Source organism: Phacochoerus africanus, chromosome 2 (assembly GCF_016906955.1).
Source record: "Phacochoerus africanus isolate WHEZ1 chromosome 2, ROS_Pafr_v1, whole genome shotgun sequence".
NCBI classification, from domain to species: domain Eukaryota; kingdom Metazoa; phylum Chordata; class Mammalia; order Artiodactyla; family Suidae; genus Phacochoerus; species Phacochoerus africanus.
In genome coordinates this window covers 632988-660328 of record NC_062545.1, presented here as the reverse complement: position 1 = coordinate 660328, position 27341 = coordinate 632988, and the positions used below count along the sequence as shown (strand labels likewise).

The 27341-nt window shown below is 51.1% G+C and overlaps 1 protein-coding gene across 21 annotated transcripts in view; it reads right to left on the bottom strand.

Moving 5' to 3' along the window:
- The window catches only part of WDR27 (WD repeat domain 27), a 140470-nt gene that overhangs the window by 73705 nt on the left and 39424 nt on the right, over nt 1-27341 (bottom strand). For 18 of the 21 annotated variants that reach the window (XR_007133469.1, XR_007133471.1, XR_007133470.1 and 15 more), the window contains 9 exons: nt 26074-26151; nt 18710-18807; nt 17310-17402; nt 13525-13646; nt 12360-12493; nt 11746-11843; nt 9783-9904; nt 2902-2999; nt 1444-1546 (listed from right to left, as the gene is read on the bottom strand). Coding sequence is in view for 18 of the 21 variants with exons in the window: in XM_047769709.1 (XP_047625665.1) it covers nt 1444-1546; nt 2902-2999; nt 9783-9904; nt 11746-11843; nt 12360-12493; nt 13525-13646; nt 17310-17402; nt 18710-18807; nt 26074-26151 (946 nt within the window). In the remaining 3 variants the exon portion in view is untranslated. Of the gene's footprint in view, nt 1-1443; nt 1547-2901; nt 3000-9782; nt 10597-11745; nt 11844-12359; nt 12494-13524; nt 13647-17309; nt 17403-18709; nt 18808-26073; nt 26152-27341 lie in introns of those variants that run through there. The other 3 variants (XM_047769699.1, XM_047769714.1, XM_047769715.1) reach the window with 3 other exon arrangements.

Here is a 27341-nt window from a genome sequence, read left to right as displayed (position 1 = left end):
TAAGGATAGATCTTTCTCTCTTTAGAGTTTATGTCACTTTTTGTTTTACGTGTCTTGAAGCCAGGTTGTGGGGACATACAGATCTCGAATGGGGACATTTTACATGGACTGTCGTCACTACCATTGTTACATGTCCCTCATTATCTCCGGCAACACTGTAGTCCCTGAGGTCTGCCCGCTTTACACTTGAGCATTCTCACATCAGCTTCGTGCCCCACGTGTCCACGTTCGTGTTTCTGCGTTTACGTCGTTCATGTCGATGAGTAGATTTTTCAGCTGCACTTGCGTATGTGCCCACAAAAGAACATGGTGATAAAACTTCAAGAAAATTCATTGTGCACAGTTGACGGCCTTCGACTTCGAAAAGAACAGATTCATGCTTAAGTTATCACATGAGCTTCTTAGGGAAGTTACAAGCAGTGCTCACACTTTGGAAGCAAAAGTTTTTCGAGTGATCAACGGCCTCATTTATAGATGAACTCAAGTATCCATCAGCAGAGAGGACAAAGATGTCACTGGAGCACATTTAGCGAGTTATAAGCTGCTAAACTTTTCGAATAAACGTTCTTATTTATTCCTTAAAACAGTTTTTAATATTCTTAAATTTCATTCTCACCCATTAAGTGGAATAAGAAAAAAGTTTAGAAAATAAATCAGAATCTAAGTTAAATTGTAATTTTTCAAATAAACTTTGTAATTCCCTTGAATTTTCAGAGGTTTCTTGATGTCTTTCTGTTTGGATAACCCTCGCAACCGGCAGTGAGCTGAAGTGTGTCCCCAGGGTGACACGGCCAAGTCCTCACCCCACACCTGCGACAGAGACCTTACTTGGAACCAGGATCTGTCCAGATGTAGTTAAGGATCAAGGGTGTCCAGCGACTCGTGAGCTCACCCGGGAAGGGACAGGGAGAGGGATCTGAAGCGCACGGAGGGGACACACGGGGAGATGGCCTGTGAAGGTGGAGGCAGACACCGGGGTAAGAACCCCCAAACCGAAGACACCCGGGAGTGAAGGCCACCACCAGGAGTGAAGGACCCGCAGAACGGAACCTCCCCGAGCCCCAGGAGGAACTGGCCCTGCCAGCACCTGTGAGAGAGCAGATTCCTGTCCATTTTGCTGCCAAGGGTGTGGAAATTTGTGACAGCAGCGCCAGGAAACAAATACAAAGCACAACCAAAGGCAGTGTGTGCGATGACCAACAAATGAATAAAGGGACAGACTAATTAATGATTATCGGATTTCAATTAAAAAAAACCATGAAGGCCTGTCATTAAAATGCCATTACTATGCAAGAGCCTCGAAACACTGGCCCACAGTCAAGCATCGAGTGGGCTTCCACCCTCTAACTGTCTCCACAAGAATGAGCATAGAGTCTCTGCCGAAAGACCGACACACACACACACACACACACACACACACACACACACCACGGCAGCACATACGTGTCTGTCCTCGGCACCGCAGGCCACGTATCGGCCACAAGGACTCCAGGCGATTCCACACGGATGGCAGCGGTTCGGATGGCCTTCAAATCGGCGCTCACACCTACAAGGAAGAGAAGAAACACCAGGAGAACAAACGACTTTTTCAATTTTTAACACAAATTGGGAGAAAGACATTGACGTCTCGCTTTTCTTCACGAAAATGAACAAACTAACAGTGGAAAACATTTTTATATGTGAGGATTATAAATGGTGAGCAAATTACCCTGGAGACCTTTAAAAATAATTAAAATACTTTTTCTGCTGTACATCAAAGGGAAGTCTACTCGGCAGCCTCCAACAGCCTACATGGGAAGAGAATCTCAGAAGGAGTGGCTACGTGTATGAGCATAACGGAGTCATTCTGCCATTCAGCAGAAACTAACACAACGCTGTAAATCAACTATACCCCAATACAATGTTCTTAAATGATGAGTTCCCATTGTGGCTCAGCGGGTTAAGAACCCAGCTAGTAATCATGAGGAGACAGGTTCAATCCCTGGCCTCTCTCAGTGGGCTGAGGATCCGGCATTGCCAGGAGCTGTGGTGTAGGTCGCAGACATGGCTTAGCTTTGCTGTGGCTGTGGCACAGGCTGGCAGCTGCAGCTCCGACTCGATCCCTAGCCTAGGAACTTCCGTATGCTATGGGTGCAGCCCTAAAGAGCAAAAAAAATAAATAAATAATTGAACAAAGTTTTAATAATTGAAAGTTTTTGAAATTTTAAATTCACAAAACAACCAAACTAACATTAAATGATTTTTTTTTTTTTTTGGTCTTTTCAGGGCCGCACCTATGGTATAAGGAAGTTCTCAGACTCGGGGTTGAACCGCAGCTGCAGCTGCTGGCCTGCACCACAGCTCACAGCAACAGCGGATCTTTAACCCACTGAGCGAGGCCAGGGATTGAACCTGCGACCTCATGGATACTAGTTGGGTTTGTCACCATTGAGCCACAGCAGGAACGCCTAAATGAACTTTCTGTATGCGAAGTGCATGCAAATGTCACATGGGATGGAAAGGGGTCTATTCTTGCTCAGCGGCTGAAGAGGAGGCAGACGCTCTGCTGACCCTGGTCTGGGAACAAACCCACACACACCCCCGCACAGACGCACAGACGTAAACGTTTATGTTCTATTTCGCTACACTGAGTACTTAACGATCGGCGGCCAGGCTATCACTGTGGGAACACTTCTCACAGGGAGGCGTCTCTGTGTATCACGTGTCTCACACACACATGTCTGCAGCTCACGTTGTATGTGTTTCGCTGTGTGGCTATATCTGTGTCATACATATAAACAGATTCACCATAACTTGGGCACATTTGGTAAAACGAGATCGAGTTGAGTTTATCATGAGCTGTAACACAAACGCGCTTCGAGGCTACGAGTGGCCGCAATCTGAAAGCGGGGTGCGACTTACCTCAGGGTTCTCATGTCCCACAGTTTCACCCCATCGCCAGTGGCAGTGGTTGCAAAGAGATGATAAGCCTGGGGGTGCTGGGTTGCAAATGACGAGCCCTGCGTTGTAAAGAGAAAGCGCGAGCTGCACTTTCAACGGAATGAGTCAATGGACATCACAGTGACTACGCGTACAAACACCGAATCTAAGACAGCGACAAATCAACACGAACCTCCTCTTCTTACAAAAACGTCAGAACTGGACTCTAAAAACTTGCACGTGACTAAGAGCGAACGGTACATTTTGAGCTTAGGAACCACTGCTGTTGTTTTCTCTACATCGTGTGCTCAGTGCAACGCCACGGGAAGTTACGGAACCACAAAGGCTGAAAGACCAAAAGGCTGGACATTAACACAACCGAACCTGTTTTTTAAAGTATAGGTTACAGGCCACATTCCATGAATCGTCGGAAAGGTGGCCTTGGTGAGGCATTCAGTTGGAGGCCAGTTACCAGCTTCCCGCGTGTCAGACCCTGTGACACCCTGCTGACCTGGCTGGAACCTGGCTGGTGTCGCCACAGACACTGATCCCTGCGAGGACCTGCCTCTGGCCCGCGCCTCCGGCCCTCTCGCCTTCCCCACGCCGCCGTCGAAGACATGTCGTCATGACCCAAAGTGTTTCACGGACTGTACGGAACCCAACGCCACCCTCAGCACCACTGGCCCAAACACAGTGAAATACGGTGTCCTTCGCCACAATTTCCACGGACCTCCTACGTCGAGAATATCCCAATGTTGAAACAAACGTAATGAGGCATACCCAAAAGCGTTTAGGCTTAAAATGTGCACATACCTACAAGGGATTCCTCACGCACAAGCAGGAAATAAAGGCTTATATAACTTCGATAACAAGAGCCACCAACACTCACTGAGTCTTCACTCCGCACAGACAGCACACTAAACACGTCACGCTTTTCACAGATTTGTGAGATACATACTATTTTATACCCATTTTCAGACGAGAAACACGACACACGGAGGGTCCCTTCTCCACCACACCTACTAAGATCAGTACAGCCCAGTGTCCCAGGACCTGGGCTGGGTTAGGGTAACCCATACTCGATAACGCATGACAAAAACACAACCTAACAGAGATTCGACAACCATTTAGATCATCTGCTAAGTGCTGGGCACTACGTAAGGCCCCGAATAAAAACAGAATAGAACACAGACCTAGTTTAACAGACAGATGGTTGTTCAATTATAATAGCTTACCACATTGCCAGTTTCTTAAAACCGAACAGGAAAAAATGCAATAAAACAGAGGCAATATACAGTGGTCAAACCTTTTAAGGGAAAAAAAAAGAATTTAAAAAATTTCGGTCAATCAAATAGAGGCTGAAGAGGGAAAAATGAAGCAAAGAAAATTCATGATAAATAGAAGGTATAGAAGTTGCGGGTTTTTTTAAGGTTGAAGCGGACGCACAAAATAAGATCAAATGATGAGTAATCATAATAGTTGTGAGCAGACTAAACTCAACAAACAAAAGAAAGGTTCTTAGGTTAGGATTTCAAGCAAAACAGTTATTTTCGTTTTAAAGGCCGAAAGGGAAAGGTGGGGAGAAAAACAGAATATCCTGAAGAGTTGCATCAAGGGAATTAAGCCGTTTCCTTCAGAGGGTATCCCTCGGCCAGCGGGTGCAGGACCCACCACGCGGGGACCTGAGCGGGGAGCCCCATTCCGCAAGACGGAAAATCTCAACATTGTGGTGCCATGTTGGGGGCACCGAGTCCAAAGCCCTGCTCCTCCTCAGCTGCGGCCTGGCCCCCTCGCTCCAGGCCTGGGCAGAGCGGGTGCACCGGCAGAGCCAGCCAGAGGCTGGGCTGGGCGCCCGGCCTGGATTCGACTCTCTCCAGGGTAGACCAAGGCACACACGTGCTCGGGCCTGGGTGGCCACTCGGCCGCCTGCTCGCCCCCCCTGACAGCCCCCAGAACCTAAATAAGACCCCGAGTGACCAGGACCCACAAGCCCAAGGCCCGTCCCCCGCCTCGGGCCCCAGTGGGATCCCACCTCCTGAGCAGGGTCTCCCTCCCTCGCCAGTCCAGGGGACCGGGAGGAGGGGTCCCCAGCCCCGGCTCAGGGTCTGACCTGCACTGAACCCCCTTGGCTCTTTCTCTGTGAGACTCGCGCCTCAGGCACCTGGGTCTTGCTCGGCTGTTCGCACTTGCCCTGTACTAGGAGCAGTGTCAGATGCCAGGGGGTGCCAAAGGCCGATGGGACCAAACGAACGCATTGATAGGAAGGTACCGGCACGCCCACACTCGTGAGCACACACACACGCAGGCACGTGCCTGTGTGTACACACGTGCACACAACACACACACTCGCACGTATACACGTGCACATGCACGTTCGTTACATGGGTTGTACACACACACACACACACACACACACACACTTGCTCTGAGGCAGGAGAAGGTGAAATACACACTGACAGATGTAGCCTTCGTGCCCTCTGGGTAATTTTGTTGAATTTTTATCGAGAAAAGAGAAGCACTTGGAAAACCAGATCTTGGTTTTAAATATCTCCTCAAAGTTTCGTGTAAAATCTCAGGTCTCGGGACCCCTGTCTTGAACTGGGGCTCCTGGGAGCACAGAGCCTGCTCCCACCAAGCAGGGGGCATCCGGCAGGTGGGAGCCCTCGGCGCGCATAGGCCATCACCACCCGCCCCCACTAAGGGGACGCCCAGCACCTGCCCGCCCCCGTCCTGGTCACTGCCCCAGACATCTGCGAGTCTCCAGGTACAAAAGAACGGCCTGGGCCCAGCGCCTGGGCTCCCGGATGCCCAGCCTGAGACCAGAGGCCCAGACCAACCTGAGGACGCCAGCAGGGAGGAGGCTGGAGCGGCGACAAGAGTCAGCCTGCAAAGCTGATGCTGCCCCGGAAGCCACCGGGCTCTCGAGGGGTTCACAGCAGGACGGCGACTGAGGCGGGAGAGCCCGGGGGAGACGGGGCTGCCTGGAGTGGCGGCAGGTGGCACTGGGCACACTAGACCATCCTTGTGAGGCTCTGCATTCACGGCGCTAACGCACGCCAACCCCCGTCCGGGAGTTTGAATCCGGATCGGTCTGGGAGCAGAGAGCAGCCCGGGCTGACCCTCCGCACGCGGGGAGCTGAGCGACGGAGGTCAACCCGCTCCTGTTTCGCCTTCCTCCAAATCCTGCTGAAATCCGGTTCCGTCTCGGGGGGGTGAGCCCGCCGCAGGCAGTCCCCTCATCCTCCGGAGCAGGACGCCGGGTGTGCCTGGCTCCAGGGCCTCTCCTCCCACCCGGGGAGCTCCCGAGTCCGCTCGCGAGGAGACCCTGCTGTGCGGCGCTGGGGACGCTACATGCAGTCGCTCAGGACGGAGCAGACGATGTGAGAAAAACGAAGGTACACGGGTACGCGTGACTGGGTCACTGTGCCGGGCAGCAGAAAACTGAACAGATGCAGGACGTCGCCTCCGGGCTGCATCGGCAAGGGGCTCCTGCTGCGTGGCACTGAGAACTGTCTAGGCACTTAGGACAGAGCACGAAACGGGAGAAAAAGCATGTATACGTGTATGTGTAACTGGGTCACCGTGCTGTGCAGTAGGAAATACATATATATAAAGAAATTAAATTAAAAAAAGAAAATAGACGGAATACTGTAAACCAGCTACAGTGGAAAACACAAAAATCCTTATGAAAACCAAAGAGTCCGCTTAGTGTGCAAGCCACTCACACCCTCATCTGCCGCCGGGGCTGCAGGGACCGCTCCTAATTCAGCTTCTCACCTGCTGCTGCAGGGGCAAAACTCTGTGCATTTCTCCTAACCCTCACGGGAACAAACAAATTGTGTGGAATTAGTTGCGTGTGAAGATGGAGAGTTTTCTAAGGCAACGTCCGCCAGGCTTTAAATTTACATTTTTAAAACGTGGCTTCCAGAGACTCACAGCACTGTCTCACGTAACCCTCGTGGCAGAGAACAGCATTGTGTGCAACAGGGTAAAGCATCTTCCCTTACAAAAGGGGAACAGAGAGGAAGATGCCACACAGAACAGCATCACGCCACTTCTCGAAGAAATAACTTCTCGAAAATGTGGGAAAAACTGGTTAGATGAGTTTAAAAGACTTCTCTTTAGCATTATTTTAAAGCTGGGGCTTTTCTTTTCTTTTTCAGTCACACCTGTGGCATGTGGCAGTTCCGATGGAAGAGTCCAGGACTGAATCCCAGCCAGAGCTGCAACCTGCCGCTGCAGCAACGCCAGATCCTTAGCCACTGCACTACAGCAGGAACTCTAGGGCTTTATTTTTTGTAAGTCAAAAAGCATTTAAAACTTCAGAATTAAACTTTGCATTTTCAACATAAACAGTTAAAACAATGGAAAATAAGTTTGAGAATCAAATTGGGGGAAAAAATCATATTGAGCTCTAACATTTCAACTTTCAATCTAGACTGAGTTTTTACGGCTCTGTGATAAACTCCAAACAAAAAAAATAAATAAGGATTAGAACACGTGAAAAAAGAAGAAAATAGAGATTTATTACAGAAACACCAACGAACCATTTCCACACGCAAGAAGACGATGAGGGTGGCTGGTGATGACGGCAGCTCTGAAAGACCCACCGGGCCAGGACTCACGTGCGATCAATTCAAAATTAAACGAATACAGAAAACCCTTTTCTGATCACTACAGTACCTCGGAGACAGCTTGTAAGAAATCCGCTCTACATGCCACACCCACGACTTTAAAGAGCACCGCACGTGACATTCACATTTATCTCCACGGCTGAAACGTTCTAACTGAAAATGGCAATATTTGGTGATGGCGTCAATTCTCATCGAACTGTATTAACGAAAGACTGAGGAACTCTGCAAACACTGGTTAAATATACAAGTAATAACATTTCCAGAGAAACACCTGGATCTTGGAAATCTCTAAGATAAATTTTATGCACTAGGGTTTCTATTGTGGCTCAGCAGAAACAACTCTGACTAGTATCCATGAGGTCACAGGTTCGATCCCTGGCCTCGCTCCGTGGGCTAAGAATCTGGCGTTGCCGTGAGCTATGACGCAGGCTCGGATGAGGCTCGGACCTGGCGTTGCAGTGGTTGCGGTGCAGGCCGGCGGCTACAGCTCCAATTTGACCCCCACCCTGGGAACCTCCATATGCTGCGAGTGCGGCCCTACCTAAAAAAAGACAAAAAAAAAAGGAGCCAGCTGCCAATGGCTCACTTGAGTTGCACTTGCATTTTTACAAAACCACACCACCTAAGAAATTCGGTGGTGAGTAGGCGAACAGTCGTTGTAAATACACGACTCAATGATCAAATTCATTTAAAAGCCCAGAAATACCTACGGTCTGAGCTTCAGTCTGAAACGCCGTCTCGGCAGATCTCACTGTGAAAGGAGCAGCACGAGATCACGGTTCCCAAACACAGGCCCCGTTCCCGCCGAAAGGGCGCCCCTCCCTTCCCAGCCCCCCCAGCAGACCCGCGGAGGGGCAGGGGGCGTCACGGCCAGGACTAACACCCCCCCTTCGAGGCGGGCTGTCTCCGCCTCATCGAATTACCAATCTTCAGAGGGAGGCCTTCTCGCGCCTGGGGGACCCACTGCACGGTGTTTACAATAGTCCTGCGCTGCTTTTATGCCGGAAGAGGCTGTTCCAGTAAAGGAAGATGCTTGACAGAGCTCTGCAAGCCGGCGGCACATTCCACAACGCAGAAAGGCCTTCTCCTCTCGTGCGGGAAAGTCCTCGCTACTGACCCTCCCGGGGAAAGCGCGGGGAGGGCGCCAAGGGAGGGCCCTGCCTGCGTCTTCAGGCTTCGCGGCCAAGGCCAGGCGCCCGCAGGCGAGGAGAGGGCGCCGTGCGACGCAGGGGGGCCCCCCGCCTCCAGAGGAGCCGTCCAGACTGAGCTCCGGGGGACCAGGCTCAGGGCCTCAGGCCGCTCCCCCTCCAGCCGGGGGTCTCCCACTGCACCCCAGCAGAGTCCAACCCTGGTCCAACACCTCCAGTTCCCCCCCGCCGGGAGGACACTGGACAGAATCTGCTTGGAGAGAACCTGACCCGCGGCCCAGGGTCCAGAGCCTGTGTTCTCTGCTCCCAGCCATACCAGTTACAAAAACTCCCAGACTATCAGCCCGCACCCGCCTGGGACTCAGACATTTCAAGTGAACCTGGAATAACACATGGAACCTGGGGATAACAGTCATTTAAGTAACATTAAGACCTCACTTCAAAAAAGAGAATACCCTTAAACCGGAATGCAGATTTCAGAAGGCCCAATCGAAATGAAACCCTTGATTTGGAAAGCCCTCCCAAATCTATCAAAAACCAAACCTGTAGCTGTGGCCCTGAAAACAAGTTTTGTGGACAAACGCTCTTTCCTCCTAGCTATGCCTTTGGGTAACAGTGTCTTTTGAACTAAACCGTGAGACGACCAAGTCCTCCAAACGGCCACCTCCTCCCTCGGCCGGAGGGTCTTAAACCATTTCTCTGTCGAGACAAACCAGCTACGTTCTGCAGAGGGAAGCCACTGAGTCGCAAAGGCTGCTTCACATTCCTGCAGAAGCTCCGTGACTGTCCCTCAACCCAGTGAGGGCTCCAAACACCAAACCCTCCACCGAGTTTTAAGTGAACATAGACTACCAGGAAAAGAAAAAAGCGGGGCCATAAAATGAGCAAAAACAAAAGTACACAAATCAGCATGCGTGCGGCGTTAAAGTGCCTTCTAAGGTCAAACACCGAGGCTTGGAAGCATTTAACGGCCAGTCAGAATCACCGCTGAACCTGGTAGCCAACGTGTCAGAGCCGTCTTGTATTTGTGTACGTCACACCCTTCGCACAGAGAGGAGGGGACCGCTCGGAAGTCACTCACTTTGTTTTGGCAGATCTGGTGGATGGGCCGAGAATGAACTCCCGCCAGCAGCGCGGCGCTGCGGCCCGCGTTGAGGTCGAAAACTTCCAGGGTCCTGTTCCTGCCGGCGGCCAGCACCAGGTCTGCGGCTGAGTTAGGGAGCTCTTCCCAGGCGGCCGGCCCGCGGGAGGCACGGCCCACTGCCTCTGCTCGTACGTTCTGGAACACCACACAAGGCGCGCTTCTGAGGCGCCACGCACAAGAGCCCTGACCACGGCCCCGCTCCCCCACCCCGTCCGGGCACCTGGCCAGGGCCACGGGCCGCGGGGGCTCGTGGACGGCGGGCAACCAGGCTTCCACGCACAGTCAGACAAATGCAGCGTGAGAGCCAGAACACACCCAGGCCAAGGCCGGAATGCAGGCGGGCACTAGGCCCAGAGCTCCAGAGACCAGGGGGTAAGGCCGCCAAGGCGTCTGCTGCCAAAGGGGCTGACCGCACGCCCGAAGGACCTCAGAGATGCATGCTGCGGGGAAGCGTTAGGCACCTGGCACCTGAGGGACAATCCGCAAGCTCAGGGCTCGTGTGGCCACCAGAACTCCCACCCTCCACTGTGCAGCCCGAACAAAACACAGGCGGGAGAAAGGGTGCAAGGCCGAGAGAGGGCTGGGTTCCGCAACACACCCGATGCTGAGAGCGGAGCACACAGGAGTCGTCACCCAAGGACACAACCATCAGAGCAACACAGTGCTGCTAGGTTTCCCTTGGTTTGGTCTGGTTTGGTTTTTTAGCAAAGGCTCGAGTGTAAAAAATACTGCATTTCCGGAGTTCCCATTGCTGCTCAGTGGGTTAAGAACTGACTAGTGTCCATGAGAACACAGGTTTGAACCCTGGCCTTGCTCCGTGGGTGAAGGATACAGCGTGGCCACCGGCTGTGGCAGAGGTCGCAGATGCAGCTCAGATCCGGCATTGCTGCGGCCGTGGTGCAGGCTGGCAGCTGCAGCTCACATTTGACCCCCAGCCTGGGAACTTCCATATACTAAGGGTGCAGCCATTAAAAAAAAAATCACATTTCCAACTAAAACATAATAGAACTTCTTTAAAACCTTTTATCAGTCTTTCTGAAGTTTCAAGGATGAACCTTTTCAAAAGAATTTTACTTAGACCTTCGAATAACTGAAATGGTTAAGATGAGTTTCTGAAGAGCAGAGCTTTGCCTCCAAGTAAGTTAAAATCCGTGCTTTTTTTTTTTTTTTTTTGTCTTTTTGTCTTTTTGCTATTTCTTTGGGCCGCTGCGGCATATGGAGGTTCCCAGGCTAGGGGTCGAATCGGAGCTATAGCCACCGGCCTATGCCAGAGCCACAGCAACGCGGGATCCGAGCCGCATCTGCGACCTACACCACAGCTCATGGCGACGCCAGGTCCTTAACCCACTGAGCGAGGCCAGGGATCGAACCTGCAACCTCATGGTTCCTAGTCGGGTTCGTTAACCACTGCGCCACGGCGGGAACTCCCAAAATCCGTGCTTTTTAATTCAAGTGTTAGCCATAAACACTCAAAATTTAAAGTTTTAGAATCAAGTTCATTTTCAACAGCAACTGCTATAACTTTTGCCAACGTCCACATGAGGCAGGAAAGCATTCAGTTAATCGGAGGATACCACGGTGGGCACAGCAGTTTGTTTCCCAAACGTGCTAACTCGCTGTTCTTAAATACTAAATGACGATGCGATGCAGTAAGCGAGAACCCAGGGGCCTGGGCTTCCACCACCCTGCTGAGCAGCAGAGGCGCCAGTGCATCCACTCTCATCTTTCCTCTGATGCTCTTTTCACCACTGAGACGAAACCACTATAATTAACGCAAAAGACTGTGAGCTCCCGGGTTCCCCGGGACCCGCCGGGAGCCTGGACACCCAGCACACGCTTTTGCCGGAAGGACAGTCGTTAGGATGCGAACACACCGGGAGGAGAGCAGGAGAAAGGATACAGGAATAGAACTCATTCACTGCCGATAAGCTGGTCACCTCCACCGCCTCGGTCGTGGGGAGCTTGAGGACAGGCGTGCACCTGCTCTTCTGCTTGTACCTGGAAAAAATGAGAGCTGGTCCTCCTTTCGCTTCCTTTTCACTACAACAGCTTCCACCTTTAAAACACGCGCATCACTGAACCGTCCTGTCTGCCCACACTGAGGGGACAGGTGAATCGGCTACCGTACTTCTCCTTAGGCAACCCTAGGTCGTCCTTCAGTGACACTGCAAGAAAACAATATCCTACACGTAGCCAAGCGTGATTCATTCCCATCTATGACAAGGCAACCTTTTCTCCTAATTCTAAAGTAACTGTGTATACGTAAGGAGACAGCTAACTGGTTATAAGTTATCTGTATTTTCATGTAAACGGAAGTTGTTAAGCCTGGGAGGGGGCTGGGGCCCGCACAGGCAGAACCAGTCACAGACTGGGCACCCAGACAGGCGGCACAGAAGGCAAGGGCAGGCCTCCGGTCTGGGGGCCTCAGGAGGAGGATGACATTGCCACGAGGAGACCCCATGCGCATGGAACGCCCGAGCAGAGCGAGCAGAGGCCCCGGCCACCGGCGGCTACCTTCTGACGTCGTCTTTGCCAGTGCTGATATGGCACTTGAGCAGCTGGAACTCGGGGCCCGAGGACAACAAAATAAACGCGTCCAGGTAGTAAAACTGCGCAGATCGTACAGGCCTGGGAAACATGTCTTTGCCCTGCGGTGCGAATCAGGAAAGATTTCTGAGGCAGAAAATGGTAATTAACACACTGCCGCTCTACACGTGAAATCCTTGCACCTTAGCACCAAGCATCTATGTATTCCGAAGGGACAGATGGACTCAGAACCAACTGACGTTTGCCTCTTCTTCCTTTCTAAAAGATGTTTCACGATTAAACTTTGACTGTGATGGGTGTTTTGGTCTCTTAAAAACTCTAAAATGAAAGAAAATTGGAACCCAAGAGCAAACATATTAATGCCCCAATCCTACGCCTGTTTAGAGCGTGGTTCTGAGTAGCTACTCCCATGTGGACCTGGCGGCGCCCACAACGTCCCGTGCAGACGTCAACAGGATTAAGGCCTTCTCTCTAAAGTGCTGCCACGCCTCACTCTGCACAGTCCTAGGAATGCCCGGCTCTCCCCTCCTGACTGGTTTCCCCAGGAGTCAGTCCCTTTTTACAATAAGACTCATACAAAATAAAAGCTAAGAGCATCTTTGAAAATTGGCCTTTGGCAGCTCACAGTCAGAGGAATCGAAGCTGCATCTGCTGGTGTCCCCTCTTCTTCTCCTGTGGTCTCCTGTCTCCCTTTCCCACTCCGTTTCAAATGATCTACTACACATTCATTGGAACAAGGCACTTGTCTCCACAAAAACGTACTTGCTCCACACGACATCCCTCAGGCCCTACTAGCAGCTCAGCTCTACCATAAAATCCCACTGAATTCACATTTTAAATTATTCCAATATTTTAGTATTAATCTCCCTTTTTAGACCATCCAAGTGGGAGCCTGACTTGACTGCATGTGTGTATTCACGCATACACGTGTGCTGTGATGCATGCGTGCTGTGTTGCACAAGCGTGCGAGCGTGTGCGCACACACTTAAGAAGGTCCTTGAGCATCAGTCGGCGTTCGTGTGCCGCCCCCTGCCCGACCTCCCCGACCTCCTGTTAGGGTAGAAGACTGAGACCCTGGGGCCAGCCCTGCTTGGACAGCGGGCTGTCCCACGGTCTCAGGGGTCACCGTTACCAGACACAGCGCCAGCTCCTGCCTGCGGGCCGACCACACCCTCAGTGTCCCGTCCTGGGAAGCAGACAGCAGCCACCTGCCGTCATGGCTCCAGCACACGGTGCTCACGGCCCCGCTGTGACCTAAGGGAGACAGAGCAGGAAGGAAGGACACAACCAGGACGAAGTAACCCTGGACGTTGAAGGCAATGCCGGGCCAAGTGACCCGTGGAGCCGACGCCCCGGCAGGTGAGTCTTGCCTCCTTTAAAGGCTAAATATGGTTTCTGAAGAAGGTGTTTCAAGAATTCTTAAAATAGGAAGTTCAGAGCTGGGTGTTCACTGAGGGTCATTGGTTTTCTCATCCCCGTGTCCCTCCCCTCAGCCGCCTGGCACGTACCACGGTCCCGTGCCCCGGCCCCGGCCCCCGCTGGCTTCTCGGGCCCCTTAGCGCCTTGGGAAAGGGCCCTGCATGCCGAGATCTCGGCACGATGCCTTGTGGCTGAAGCTGCGGGGAAAGAGCCACAGCCGAGCAAAGCCCCTCCGGTGGCGGCCAAGGGCTCGCGGCAGCCCCCGCCTGCCGGCCTCAGTGATTTAGAGACGAGACAGGGAGCCGCAACATACTTGCAACAACCAAATCACACCTGTCAGAAAACCAACAAGCAATGGAAAAACCAGGAAGGATTTACCAACAGTGTACGTCTCAGTTCTGTAACTTGACCTCCAGAACAGGAGCTCCAACTCACGGAGCGGAAAACTCTCTGCAACGGCGCTGCTGCCCCCTGGTGTAAACTTCGGGAGCTTCCGCAGCAGCACTGAGGCCAGAGAGGTCAGGCGGCAACACCCTCCGGGCGCTCAGCGGGCCCCGACGGCCCCTCCTGAAGCCCCGAGTCGCAGACCCCACGGCCACCTCTCAGAGCCGGGGCCGTGGGCACAGGCAGCATCCGGATCGGACCTCCAGACACGCCCGCTTTCTGGCCATCAGGCAGGGATGCTCCGACCACCACCACCCACCCGGACAGCAAGAGGCCGCGGGGCTGCCCGTGGCAGGGTTGCTGCCAGGTGGCGGGGCTTCCTTCCGTCCCCGCTGCACAGTAGGGACCCCTCCTTCCATCCCCTGTTCCTCCCACCGCCACTCGCATGCTTCACCGGACACCCGGATGGCGGCTAAGGAACCAAGGCCCACAGAGCACATGCCACAGCGAGCCTGCCCCCCACTTCCCGGTGTCGGGGCAGAGACCCCGACTCCCAGTGACAAGGGCGGGACCTCACAGGACCACCCTGGACACAGGAAGGGCCGAAGCGCAGAGGCCCGTGCAGACCCGCCGGTCCAGCTGAGCCCAGGGCCCACGAGGGTCTCCAGCCAGGCCCTTTTCCTCACTGCCCACGTGGCACATGAACCGGAACCACCCCGATGCCCTCAGGGTGCGGACAGTGGGGTGGCAAGCATCAGAGAGAGAACAAACAGGACCCGAAACCCTGGCCCGGAGCCCTCTCTTTCACCAGGGCCAGGGCTCCCGCTTGAGGGCCAGGGCTCCCGCTTGAGGGCCAGGGCTGCTGGTGGGAGGGAGGGACCCGGCTGTGACCCCCCACTTAGAGGAAGGCACGCAGGAAGGGGGCCAAGTCGGCAGCTGCAGACACACCGGAAGCAAGAGTTCTCAGCTGAATTTCATCCCTTTCTAAGAATTCCTCTTTATACAATTTCGCACACCTAATGAAATCCTAATGCCACCTTCTGAAGTGACTGACCCTGGGACATCCCTTGGGCAGGACGTGAGGAGCCATCCAGCGTGTCCCCCGGGGACCAGGCCAGGCCGAGAGGACGGGCAGTGGGGCAGCTCACGGCCCCGTAGCAAAGCGCAAGCATAGACACCGTGACTCAATCAAACAGACTGAGACCTGCGGGTTCCCCCAGCGGCTTGTGCTCCAGAGGCCCCGAGTCCTCCAGGAGGCAACTTTAGTTTAGCATCTAATATCACTACCATGGAAGGATCCAGAACATACTTTTCTTAGTTGCCTTTGATCACGAGAGAAACAAAAACACCCACTTCTCTGCCTTCTGGGTTAGCGGTGAGCGACCCATCATGTTCTCAAAGTTGAATTACAAGATGATAAACCAACAGGACGCATAAGGCAAAGTGACGTCACGCAGGTGAGGTGGGTAATGAGGACGCTTTTCCCCAGAACAGAAATAGAGCACTTTTTGAAAAAGGCGAGTTGGAAGATCCACTGCATTTTCTTAATTAGCAGAAGCCCTTCTTCCAACAATAAAACTCACAGAGAAATGCCCCAACGGACATAAACACCATGGGTGTCGGTGGGTGCGGCCACCCAGTATGCGTGTGCGACAGGCCTTACAGCACAGTGCTGAGCTGGGAGGAGCCACAGAATGTTCTGGAAGCTTGTTGGCCGCTGGGTAGGATGAGGAAGAGAGATGCTGCTTCCGGGCGAGGGGCGGGGACCTGTCCGCCCTTGGGAAGGGTGCTCCTTCCCTCCCCGTCCCCGTCCCCCGGCAGCCGCAGACACTGGGAACCCGGGAAGGACAGGGCCGCTTCCCTGGGCCGCCTCGTGTGCTCCTGCGGCCCTGGGCCCAGCGCCCGGTCCTGCTCTCTCTCACGGAAACACATGGTGCTGATCTAATCTACGGAGTAAGACCCGAAGCAAGCAGCACCAGGAGCCCCAGGAGGAGGGGCAAGAGCCCAGGGTCGAGGGCCGCATCTGCGGGCACCGGTTACGAGGCCCCAAGAGCCACAACTTCCGCATCACTGCCCTCGTTCAAACCTACTTGCTTGAAAAAATTCTTTGCCCCGTCAACGTTCATAAAAATGCCTGTGCACAAACCCTACTAACTTGCCAAACGTGCCTCAGTCCTGGGTCTGTAAGACGCGGCGTCCCTGCCCCCGAATTCCGGGCCCTTTGGCCGCGGTGCGCCAGCACTTGGGGTCTCTCGCTCCCACTCGCTCCCTTTGGTCCAGGGAGCCCCAAGGCATCCGGGTTGTCACGTGTCCTCACATCACTGCCCAATTCAAGCCTTGCTTCTGTTTTTGACGGGCGCAAGGGTGGCCCTCAGCAACTACTGTCAGGAGCATGATGAGACCAAAACGGCGCCCCAGAGAATTCAAAACCCATCCTGAAGCCACACCCACAGGGCTAACACGGCAGGTGACGAACGCAAGTCCCTGAGCTTGTCCTACAGAGCAACAGGTTGGGGGCAGCTTGTGGCCCGCCCTCACTGCCCAAGCTCATCCTCATCATCTCTTGACTCCTAACCACCTGCAGATAACGCCTCTGACACAGGGGTCACTACAGCTCTGGGGCTTAAGCTCTCTTTCGGGAACTCGGAATCAGCTGTGTGTAGCCCGAGCTCGAGCCAGCCAGGACGGGCAGGGACCCCGACCGCCAGCTGGGCCTGTGCTCGTGTCCGAGGAGCAGCCTTCTGACCACAGGGCTGAGTGCCCCACCCCCGATCACGCCAGCGCCTCATTTTGACCATGCACCCCGGGAAGCAGCCGTAACGCAGAGGCGCCTGCGCACACCACGCCTGCCTCACTCTCCTCCTCCAGTCCCTTCTGCTCACACCTCAGCCCCGCCCGCTTCTTTATCCCGTAAGTGTCCCAGCCCCGTGCCCCGTGCCCCGTGCCCCGGGGAGGCGGATCTGGAATCTGCTCTCCCGTCTCCTCTCTTGGCTGCCTCGTTACAGACCCATTCTCTGCTACAAACCCTGCTCTCAGGGTCTGTCCAGCAAAAGGACCTGGTTTGGTAACATGACCCACCCCTAAGTCCATATTAACTACGATTCTACACTTTACCTGAAAAAACGGCAGGTGTCCCGGTGAGGTCAGCACTGAAAACCAGGGATAGGTGGTTGGCTAAGCCACAGGCCAGCCGCTGTCCATCTCCTGCTTGAAAAAACAAGAGACGCGCCTCATGAATCATAACACACAGAAGTCACACTTGCAACAGGTGAAACGCAGAATGTTCAGCTCTCAGGTGGTGAGGACCTCTGCAACAGGGACCAGCACGTCCTCAAATCCCGATCACCGGGACCCGGCAGGTGCCAGACCCTGTCAGGCCCTCATGTGCACGTCCCCACCCTTCTTTCATAGAGAGGGGCCAGCGGGCTGGCAGCTGAAAACGTGCCCAGGACACAGGTCAACAGGCAGCACCAGGGTCTGAACCGTAAACCCAGGACACTGCTCTGAAGCCCGAAGCATCCTGACTCCCAGTAACAGGTATTTGAGGTGCAGTCAGCTAAGCCATTGCACTTAAACACTCTCCTAAACCAAGTGGACATAAATTATAGGCTTCCCCATAATATCCAAACTTGAGGGTCCTAACTTTATAATCTTATAATCAAATGCTCGGTAAGCAAGTATAGTGAATATCACAAAGATACTCACTAATAACACTCTGTTTCTAATTTCCTGAAATTACTCAAAAAACATTTGGCTAGAATTATACGAAAAACAAAAGGAATTCAGCAAAAGTTGTAAAAGACAATACCCTTTAGGAATCCACTTAAAATACATTGGGCAGATGGTTGTCTACACTCGGGGGGCGGGGCGGAAGGTGCGCAGACAGACCCTGGATTAGTGGCAACAGCATATTCTCACCTGTAAGCGTCCAGAAACCAGGAAAGAGCTGCTTAGCCCAAAAAGAAGAGCTCAGAGAGGGAAGCTACCTGGATGGAAACTGCCTCCTAACTTCTTCAGACTCTTCCAAGAAAACCACTACAGTCCCAACGAGGAGGCAAAGGAGCCACTTGGGCCGAGCGCCTGCCCCAGGCCAGGAGCACCCAGCCCCGGGGCATGATCCACCTGGGGGAGGAAGGGCTCAACCCACTGGGCAACCAGATGACTGGGTCTGTGGCAGCCAGCTGGTGGGACTTTGCAGCTCCTCCTGGTCTGTGAATAAGCCTCTACCGGAGCTGCTGGAGGAGACGGCCACACACAGGGGACACAGACCTGGAGGAGCTTCCAACCAAGCCCAGGACTCATGTGCTGCAGGCGCTCGCAGGGCACACACGGACGCTGTGGGCTAATCCTGGTGACACTCCAGGGGAAAGGAGTTTTGATTTTAATCTTGACCCAAACAATGTTACACAACTTCAAGTACCCGAGATTTTTAAAAATCTACTTACAACAGAACACTGGGCAGACCAGATGCCCTTACAAAGGCAGTAGGCACGGCCCCAGCTGCACTAGCATACCTGAATACTGGACACAGTGCACAGCGGCCTGGTCATGGGACACAGCGAGCTGCCTGCTGAGCTTGCTTGGCAGAGGACTCTCCAAAGGATAATCCTTGCTTTAGGGAAGACCGGAGAAAACAACTGAGATAGTCCAGAGTGAGACTAGAGATAAAATAATAAACTAGAGATAAGGTAGATGTTTTCCTATTTACACATATAACTTTATCCCACAAAACTTGAATACATATATATATATATATATATATGTATACAGACAGGCACATATATAGTAAATCTTACATTCAAAACATGAAATAATATCTACACACTGCCTAAAAGAGACTTACTTCAGAGCTAAAGACACACACAGACTGAAAATAAGAAAAAGGAAAAAGATAATTCATGCAAATAGAAATGATAAGAAAGCAAGGGTGGAGTTCCCGTCGTGGAACCAGACAAATATACTACAAATATACAAATATACAAATATACAAATATACAACCAGACAAATATACTACAAAATATACTCATTAACATATATGAACCAAATACAAGAATCCGATGAGGAACCATGAGGTTGCGGGTTCGGTCCCTGCCCTTGCTCAGTGGGTTAACGATCCGGCGTTGCCGTGAGCTGTGGTGTAGGTTGCAGATGCGGCTCGGATCCTGCGTTGCTGTGGCTCTGGCGTAGGCCGGTGGCTACAGCTCCGATTCAACCCCTAGCCTGGGAACCTCCATATGCTGAGGGAGCAGCCCAAGAAATAGCAAAAAGACAAAAAAAAAAAAAAAGCAAGGGTAGCAATACTCTTATTAGACAAAACAGACTTTAAAACAAAGGCTATCAAGGGAGTTCCCATTGTGGCTCAGCAGTAATGAAACCCACCAGTATCCATGAGGTTGCAGGTTTGATCCCTGGCCTTGCTCAGTAGGTTAAGGATCTGGCCTTGTCATGAGCCGTGGTGTAGGTGGCAGATGCAGCTCAGATCTGGCATTGCTGTGGCTGTGGCACAGGTCGGCAGCTGCAGCTCCAATTCAACACCTAGCATGGGAATTTCCATATGCCATGGGTGCAGCCCTAAAAAATAAGTAAATAAATAAAATAAAATAAAACAAAGGCTATTAAAAAAGTAAAAAGGCATTACATAATGATAAAGGGAGCAATACAAAAGGATATTATACTCATTAACATATATGAACCAAATACAAGAGCACCTAAATATATAAAGCAAATATTAACAGACATAAAGGGAGAAATTGGTAACGGTACAATAATAGTAGGGGACTTTAACACCCCACTGACATCAATGGACAGATCATCCAGACAGAAAATCAATACGGTAACACTGGTCATAAATGACACAGCAGACCAGTGGACTTAATAGATATCTATAGGACATTCCATCCAAAAACAGCAGAATACACATTCTTTACAAATGCATGTGAATATTCTTCAGTGTAGATCACATGCTAGGCCACAAAACAAGTCTTGACAAATTTAAGAGGATAAAAACTCTATCAAGCATTTTTTTCTAACCGCAACACTATAAACTAGAAATCGGTTGTAAGAAGAAAAATGAGAAAGGCACAAACATGGAGATTAAACAACAGGCTACTAAAAAGCAAATGGATCAATGAAGAAATCAAAAAGGAAATCAGAAAACACCTCAAGACAAATCCAAATGGAAACACAACTTTTAAAAGTCTATGGGATGCAGCAAAATAAGGTGTAAGAGGGAAGTTTAGAGCAACACAGGCCACCCTCAAGAGACAAGAAAAATCTCAAATAAAAAATTTAAACTTCCATCTAAAGACATTAGAGACAGAGGAATAAACAAAGCCCAAAGTCAGCAAAAACTGGGAAAATAGAAGATAGGAAATAAATAAAATAGAAAAAATAGAAAAGATTAATGAAACAGGTGATTTTTTTTTGAAAAGATAAAACAAAACTGGCAAACCTTTAGCCAGGCATATCAAGAAGAAAAGAGAGGACCCAAATAAACAAAATAAGAAATGAAAGCAGAAAGATAACAACCAACACCACAGAGATATAAAAAAATCATTACAGAATACTATGAACGGTTACATGCCAACAACTGGACACCCTAGAAGAAATGGATGAATTTCTGGAAACATACAACCTTCAAAAACTGAAACAGGAAGAAATAATCTGAATAGACGAACCACCAGGAGTGAAACTGAATTTATTAAAAAACAATAATAAAATAAAATAAAACTCCCAGCAAACAAAAGTCCAGGACTGAAGAGCTTCATGGAGGAATTATACTCAACATACAAAGAAGAGCTAATACCTATCCTCCTCAAACTACTGAAAAAACTTGAAGAGGAAGAAACACTCCCAAATTCATCTAAAAATGCCACCATTACCCTGATACTCAAACCAGACAAATATACTACAAAATATATACATACAGTCCGATATCACTGATGAATATAAATGCAAAAATCCTCAAAAAAATATTAATTAGCAAATTGAATTCAACACCTTATAACAAGGATCATACACCATGACCAAATGGAATTTATTTCAGGGATACAAGGATGGTTCAGTATTCACAAACCAAACAACGTGATACACCACATTAACAAAAGGAAGGGTGAAAATCACATTATCATTTCAATAGATGCAGAAAAAGCATTTGACAAAATTCAACATCCATTCATGATAAATTCTCATCAAAGTTGGTATAAAGGGAACATATCTCAGCATAATAAAGGCCATTTATAAACCCACAGCTAATTATCATACTCAAAGTTGACAAGCTGAAAGATTTTCCTCTAAAATCCAGGAACAAAACAAAAAGGCATACTTTTGCAAGATCTACTTAACATGTATTGGAAGTCCTAGCCACAACAATCAGATAAGAAAAAGAAATAAAAGCCATCACAAATTGAAAGGGAAGAAATAAAACTGTCACTTTTTCCAGATGATATGATACTATATATAGACAACGCTAATATCTCCACCAAAAACATCACTGGAACTAATAAATGCATTCAGTAAAGTTGCAAGATACAAAACTAATACAAAATTTTGTTGCTTTTCCATATACCAAGAATGAACCACCAGGAAGATATATTAAATGTATAGATAGATACTGTAACCCATTTACAATCATATCGAAAAGAATAAAATATCTAGGAATAAACTTAACCAAGGAGGTGAAAGACCTATACTCTGAAAACTATAAGACAACAATGAAGGAATTTGAAAATGACACAAAGAAATGGAAAGATATCCCATGCTCTTGGGTTGGAAGAATTAATATTGTCACACTGACCATACTACTCCAAGTAATCTACAAATTTAAAGGGCTCCCCATCAAAATACCCATGAAATTTCTCACAGAACTAGAAAAAATAATCCTAAAATGTGTATGGAACCACAAAAGACCCAGAACTGCCAAAGCCATCTTGAGAAAAAAGAACAAAGCTGGAGGTATCCACTCCCTGACTTTAGACTATACCACCAAACTACAGTAATCAAAACAGTATGGTACTAGCACCAAAACAGACATAGCCCAACAGAGAGCTCAGAAATAAACCCACACATTTATGGCCAATTAATTTACCACAAAGGAGGCAGGAATATATAACAAGGGAAAGACAGTATCTTCAATAAGTGGTGTTGGGAAAACTGGACAGCTGCATGGAAAAGAATGAGATTAGAACACTTCCTCACACCATCCAGGAAAATATACTCTAAATGGATTAAACACCTAAAATGCAAGCCAAAAACCCAAAAACTCCTAGAAGAAAACATAGGCAGAGCACTGACATAAAACGTGACAATATTTTTTGAGATCTCTCTCCTAAGGCCAAAGAAATAAAAGCAAAAAAAATTTAATGGGATCTAGTTAAACTTAAAAGCTTTTGCACAGCAAAAGAAATCACCGACAAAATGAAAAGACAACCTATGGAATGGGAGAAAATACCCGCAAATGATATGGCAAATAAGAGGGTAATACCCAAGACATGGGTAATATCCACAGGGGAATATCCGAAACATGTAAATAGCTCATACGATTTAATATCAAAAAAAGCAACCATCCAATTTTTAAAATGGCAGAGAATTGAACAGGTATTTTTCCAAAGAAGACATACAGATGGCTAACAGGCCCATGGAAAGATTCTCGACATCACAAACTGTCAGGGAAACGCAAATCAGAACTGCAATGAGATACCGCCTCACACCTGTCAGAACAGCTATCATCAAAGAGAGCACAAACAGGAGTTCCCACTGTGGTGCAGCGGGTTAAGGATCCCCCAGAGCCGCAGCAGAGTGGGTTCAAAGATCCAAAGGATCCAGCATTGCTGCAGCTGTAGCACAGACCACAGCTGCGGCTCGGACTTAATCCCTGGCTTGGGAACCTCCATGTGCTTGGGTGGGGCCATTCAGGAAAAAAAAAGGAACACAACGAAGGAATGTCGGGGGTGGAGAAAATGGAAGCCCACACTGCTGGTGGAAATGCAGCCACTGTGAACAAGAGGACAGGGCCCCTCAACCAACTAAAGGTAGAACGACTCCACGACCCAGGAGTTTCACTCCCTGACACACATCTGAAGAAAAGACACCTGCACCCAGTGTTCACAGAAGCACTGTTCACAGGGAAGCGAGATGTGGAAGCAACCCACGTGTCTGTCAACAAAGAGGCTGTGATAATACAGTAACGTGTGGCTATAACACACAAACACAAGCGCACAAACGGAATACCAGCCATGCGGAAGAATGAAATGCTGCCATTTGCCGCCGGGATGGACCTAGAGGGTATTGTGCTTAGTGAAATAAGTCAGAGAAAGACAAATCTCATGCATATGAATCTAGACCATGGCACAAAAGAGTGTACATAACAAAGCAGAACGAGATTCACAGACGTGGAAAACAAACCCAGCGGGGAGACGCGGGGAGGGGGCGGATTCAGAGACACAAACTGCGAGGTATGAAATAGGTATAAAAAACTACAAATAAGACTATGTTGTAGGCACGGGGGAACATCGCCTTCATTTTGTGATGACTTTAAGTGGAGTATACTCTATAAAAAATGGTCAATCACTTTGTTATAATCCTGAAACTAATAGAGTCTTGTAAACCAACTATATCTCAGTTTCAAAAAAATCATGAAATAACTCTTGAATGTACTTACACTCCCTCGTGCCAAAAGTGCATACATGTTTAGGTACAAAATATCAAGAATTTCTCCCATTTAATACGAACCAACGTGAATACTGTGACGATTTGGGCGGGGGGAGGGTTCACAGGAAAGAAAACATTTTATTTTCCAGTTTCATACGCTCTGGGATGCTTATCATAGCACTGATTAGTTAAATCATCTACAAATGGCCCACATTTGCCATGAAAACCATCGCATTCCCTGGTTCTAAAGCAAGTGAAGGGAAGGGTGGGGCAGGACCCGCCAGCAGGGCCCCCTGAAGGGCAGCCCTGGTTCGGGAACCTCCTCCCCTCAGCTGCAGCACGGGGGGGTCACAGCCCCCCGGGGTGGGGGTGGGGGGCCGAGGCCACGGCCCTCCTCTCGGCCCAGAACTCACGCCGCGAGCTGGACATCGACTACTGGCCGCGGAGCAGAGGCGGCAGAGGGTCAGAGAAACCCGAGAAGGGCGGCGAGCGGCAGGCGGCGCAAGGGAGGGAGGCGGCAAGAAGACTGCGACGGCGGGCCAATGAGGTCACTGCTGCCATGGCCAGGCCGGCGCAGCCCCGAACACCAACCAGACCAGAAGGCAGAGAACTAGAAGGGAGCCTCGCTGCCATCCGAGAGTACCTACCACCCGAGAGTACCCTGCCCCGGAAACGGGAGGCGACTCAGTGACAAACCGCACACATCTGTTTACACCGCGCCTCCCTGCAGAGCAGCCCATGGCCCAAGGACAAACCCAGGACACAGACGGGGTCCTCTCGTCACTGCCAAAGCCCCCTGGGGTCCCGGGAGAAAAGGATGGAAGCCAGGTGCAAAGTCTCACCTCTTCTTTTGGGCTCAGTCCGGTTCCGAGGCCACAGGGGCCACTCGCAGAGGCCTGGCACCTGTCACGACCGAGGGACTGGCGCCAGCGCTGCGGCCGCGGGCACCACACCTCCACTCAGGACGCAGCCCAAGGCCCAGAGCAGAGCTGGCGGCTCCTCCCCACAGCCCCCGCCCCCTGCGCGCGGTCCCAGGGACAGCCGGTCCCCCTCGGCCGAGCCGGCCGTCCCTGAGAACAAGGCTTTCCTTTGCTTCCGACCCCAGCTCAGTCTCTAGAAAGCCACTGGGTCTGGAGAGCTGGGCTCCCGAGAGACAATCCACAGAAAATCAGAGCTCAGAGCAGCGCGGGCTGCATCTGGCTCTGGACCCGAGAGCTGAGTGTCGCACAGGGCGTGAGGGCAGCCAGAGCCGGAGGGAGACGTGTAAGGACAACAGCGCTAAACGTGCACCTGCGGGCGCAGGCGGCACTGTGTGAGCCCAGCACTGTCCAGGTGCAGACGCGATGTGCCCTGGGGTGAAGGCCAGTTTAAAGGCTGTGGTCCGTGACCTCTGTTTAGATGGTGTGACCTGAAAGAGTGGAATGGGAAGGGCCCTGGAGGTCCCCCAGACACCTTCCTCTCGAGAAGTGGGGCCTGGAACCTGCCAGACTCGTCCACAGCCCCAGGCCCCAGGCACAAAGGGACAGGGGCACAGCCAGGGCCAGAAGGCCAGCCCAAGGCCGAGGGCCGCGGGTGAAGGGAGGCACTTCTGAATCCACCAGCCGTCACAGGCCCCCGAGCACCGCAACTAAGAAGCTTTCAAGAATAATCAGTAGCTACAGACTTGCTCTGTGTGTGTGTGTGTGTGTCTTTTTTTTTTTTTTTTGGTCTTTTTAGGGCCGCACCTGTGGAATATGCAGGTGTCCAGGCTAGGAGTCTAACTGGAGCTGTTGCCACGGGCCTACGCCACAGCCACAGCCAGGCCAGTTCTGAGCCTCGTCTGCGACCTACACCACAGCTCACAGTAACCCTGGATCCTTAACCCACTGAGTGAGGCCAGGGGTGGAACCCGCAACCTCATGGTTCTTAGTCAGATTCATTTCCGCTGCGCTACAACGGGAACTCCTAGCTACAGATTTTCTAAAACCAAATTTTAAACAGAAATTAATATTCCTAAACAGTTAAGGTGATAAAAATAGCAGCATGTCTGAAAAATGAGTGACATGAATCAAACTTAACTAAAAGTACATGTGCATACATAAATAACATGCCCACATTTATATATGTGCACACACACACATATACAGTTACAGGGTCCTATACCTGTGCGAAAAAATTCAATTAAGGTATTTAAAGAGATTCTCCAAATTAGTTCACATTTACTTGGACTGCACAAATTAGGTTACATACCATCGGTAACTGTTCTTGCATTTTGAAGGTCTTTTACCATCATTCTGGACATTGGTCTTTGGTGAAAACATAGTCACACTGCGGAAAGAAGGGCTCTATGTCACTCCTAAAGATTAGACGTTCTAAGCTTAACAGACCTCTGTTGCGCAGTGAAAACATATAAACACATAAATGCTCCCCATGTCCCATGTTAGTGATAAACTGAATATTTGACTAATTTGAGCCGGCAACCCTCCAGTTCTACTCCTACACTGGCTGTTTCACGACTGAGAGCATAAGCCGTGTTTGGGTGCTGAAATTCAGGAAGGACTGTCCTGTGTACCTACAAAGAGCGGCTCCCTAGAGAAAATGAAGACAATCCCTCTGCAGTCAGGCTCGCAGGGCAACATGCTCAGCTTCCATCCAGAGCCCCCGGAGCAAGGCGGTGGAAGGGGAAGCCTGGGCCAGACCTGCAAGTTCCCCGGGGGCTGAAACTGGGTGGCGCGGACGGGGCGGGGACCCACCAAGAGGGAGAGCAGACCTGAATGGCCGGCTGGAAGCACCCCAGGCAGGGAGGAGGCGCGGTCAAGGTCGGCGGTCAAGGTCGAGGTCGGCTTCACCGCCTCCCCACCTGTCCTCACGCGGCTCAGGGACGTCGCGTGCTGCATGTCCTCATCCCGAGACCCCACTGAAAACCAGGTAATACCACCTGGGACCTCTGCCTGCTGGTGCTCAGCGCTGTGGGTGGCCTGGCCTCCTCCCGCCCCCGGCCCCACACTCACAGCAGCCCCTGGAGGCCGCAGGAGACAACCGGCAGCCCACCACTGTCCCGTCGCAGGGCTTGGACTAGGGCGCGATTTACTGCGCGTGAGCCCAGAATCCGCTGACCCGCTGATCCATCCATCTCCGCCTTGTGTGTGCGGGCGGGGAGCGGGGGTGCTTACGATGGGTCTGGGGTGGCAGGCGCTGCCCCAAGCCCAGACGTTTACAGAACGGGATACCAAGGAGGGCAGGGGATGTAACATCGTATAAAGAGCGGCCAGGCTCGGCGGCCTGGACCCCAGCAGCAGCCTCTCCCACACGAAGGGAGGGAGGCGCCGTGCAGAGCCCCGGGGCAGGAGGCCCCGGGCCAGGGGGCGTGCAAGGATGAGGTCTGCGGGGACGGTGGGGGCAGGACCCTGGCGAGCCTCCCAGAGACCCCGACTGCTTCGGAGTGGGCGGCCCCTGGGGCTCCGGGCTAAGAAGGCTGTTTTGGTCGCTGTGCTAAAAACAGATGAAGGATCAAGATT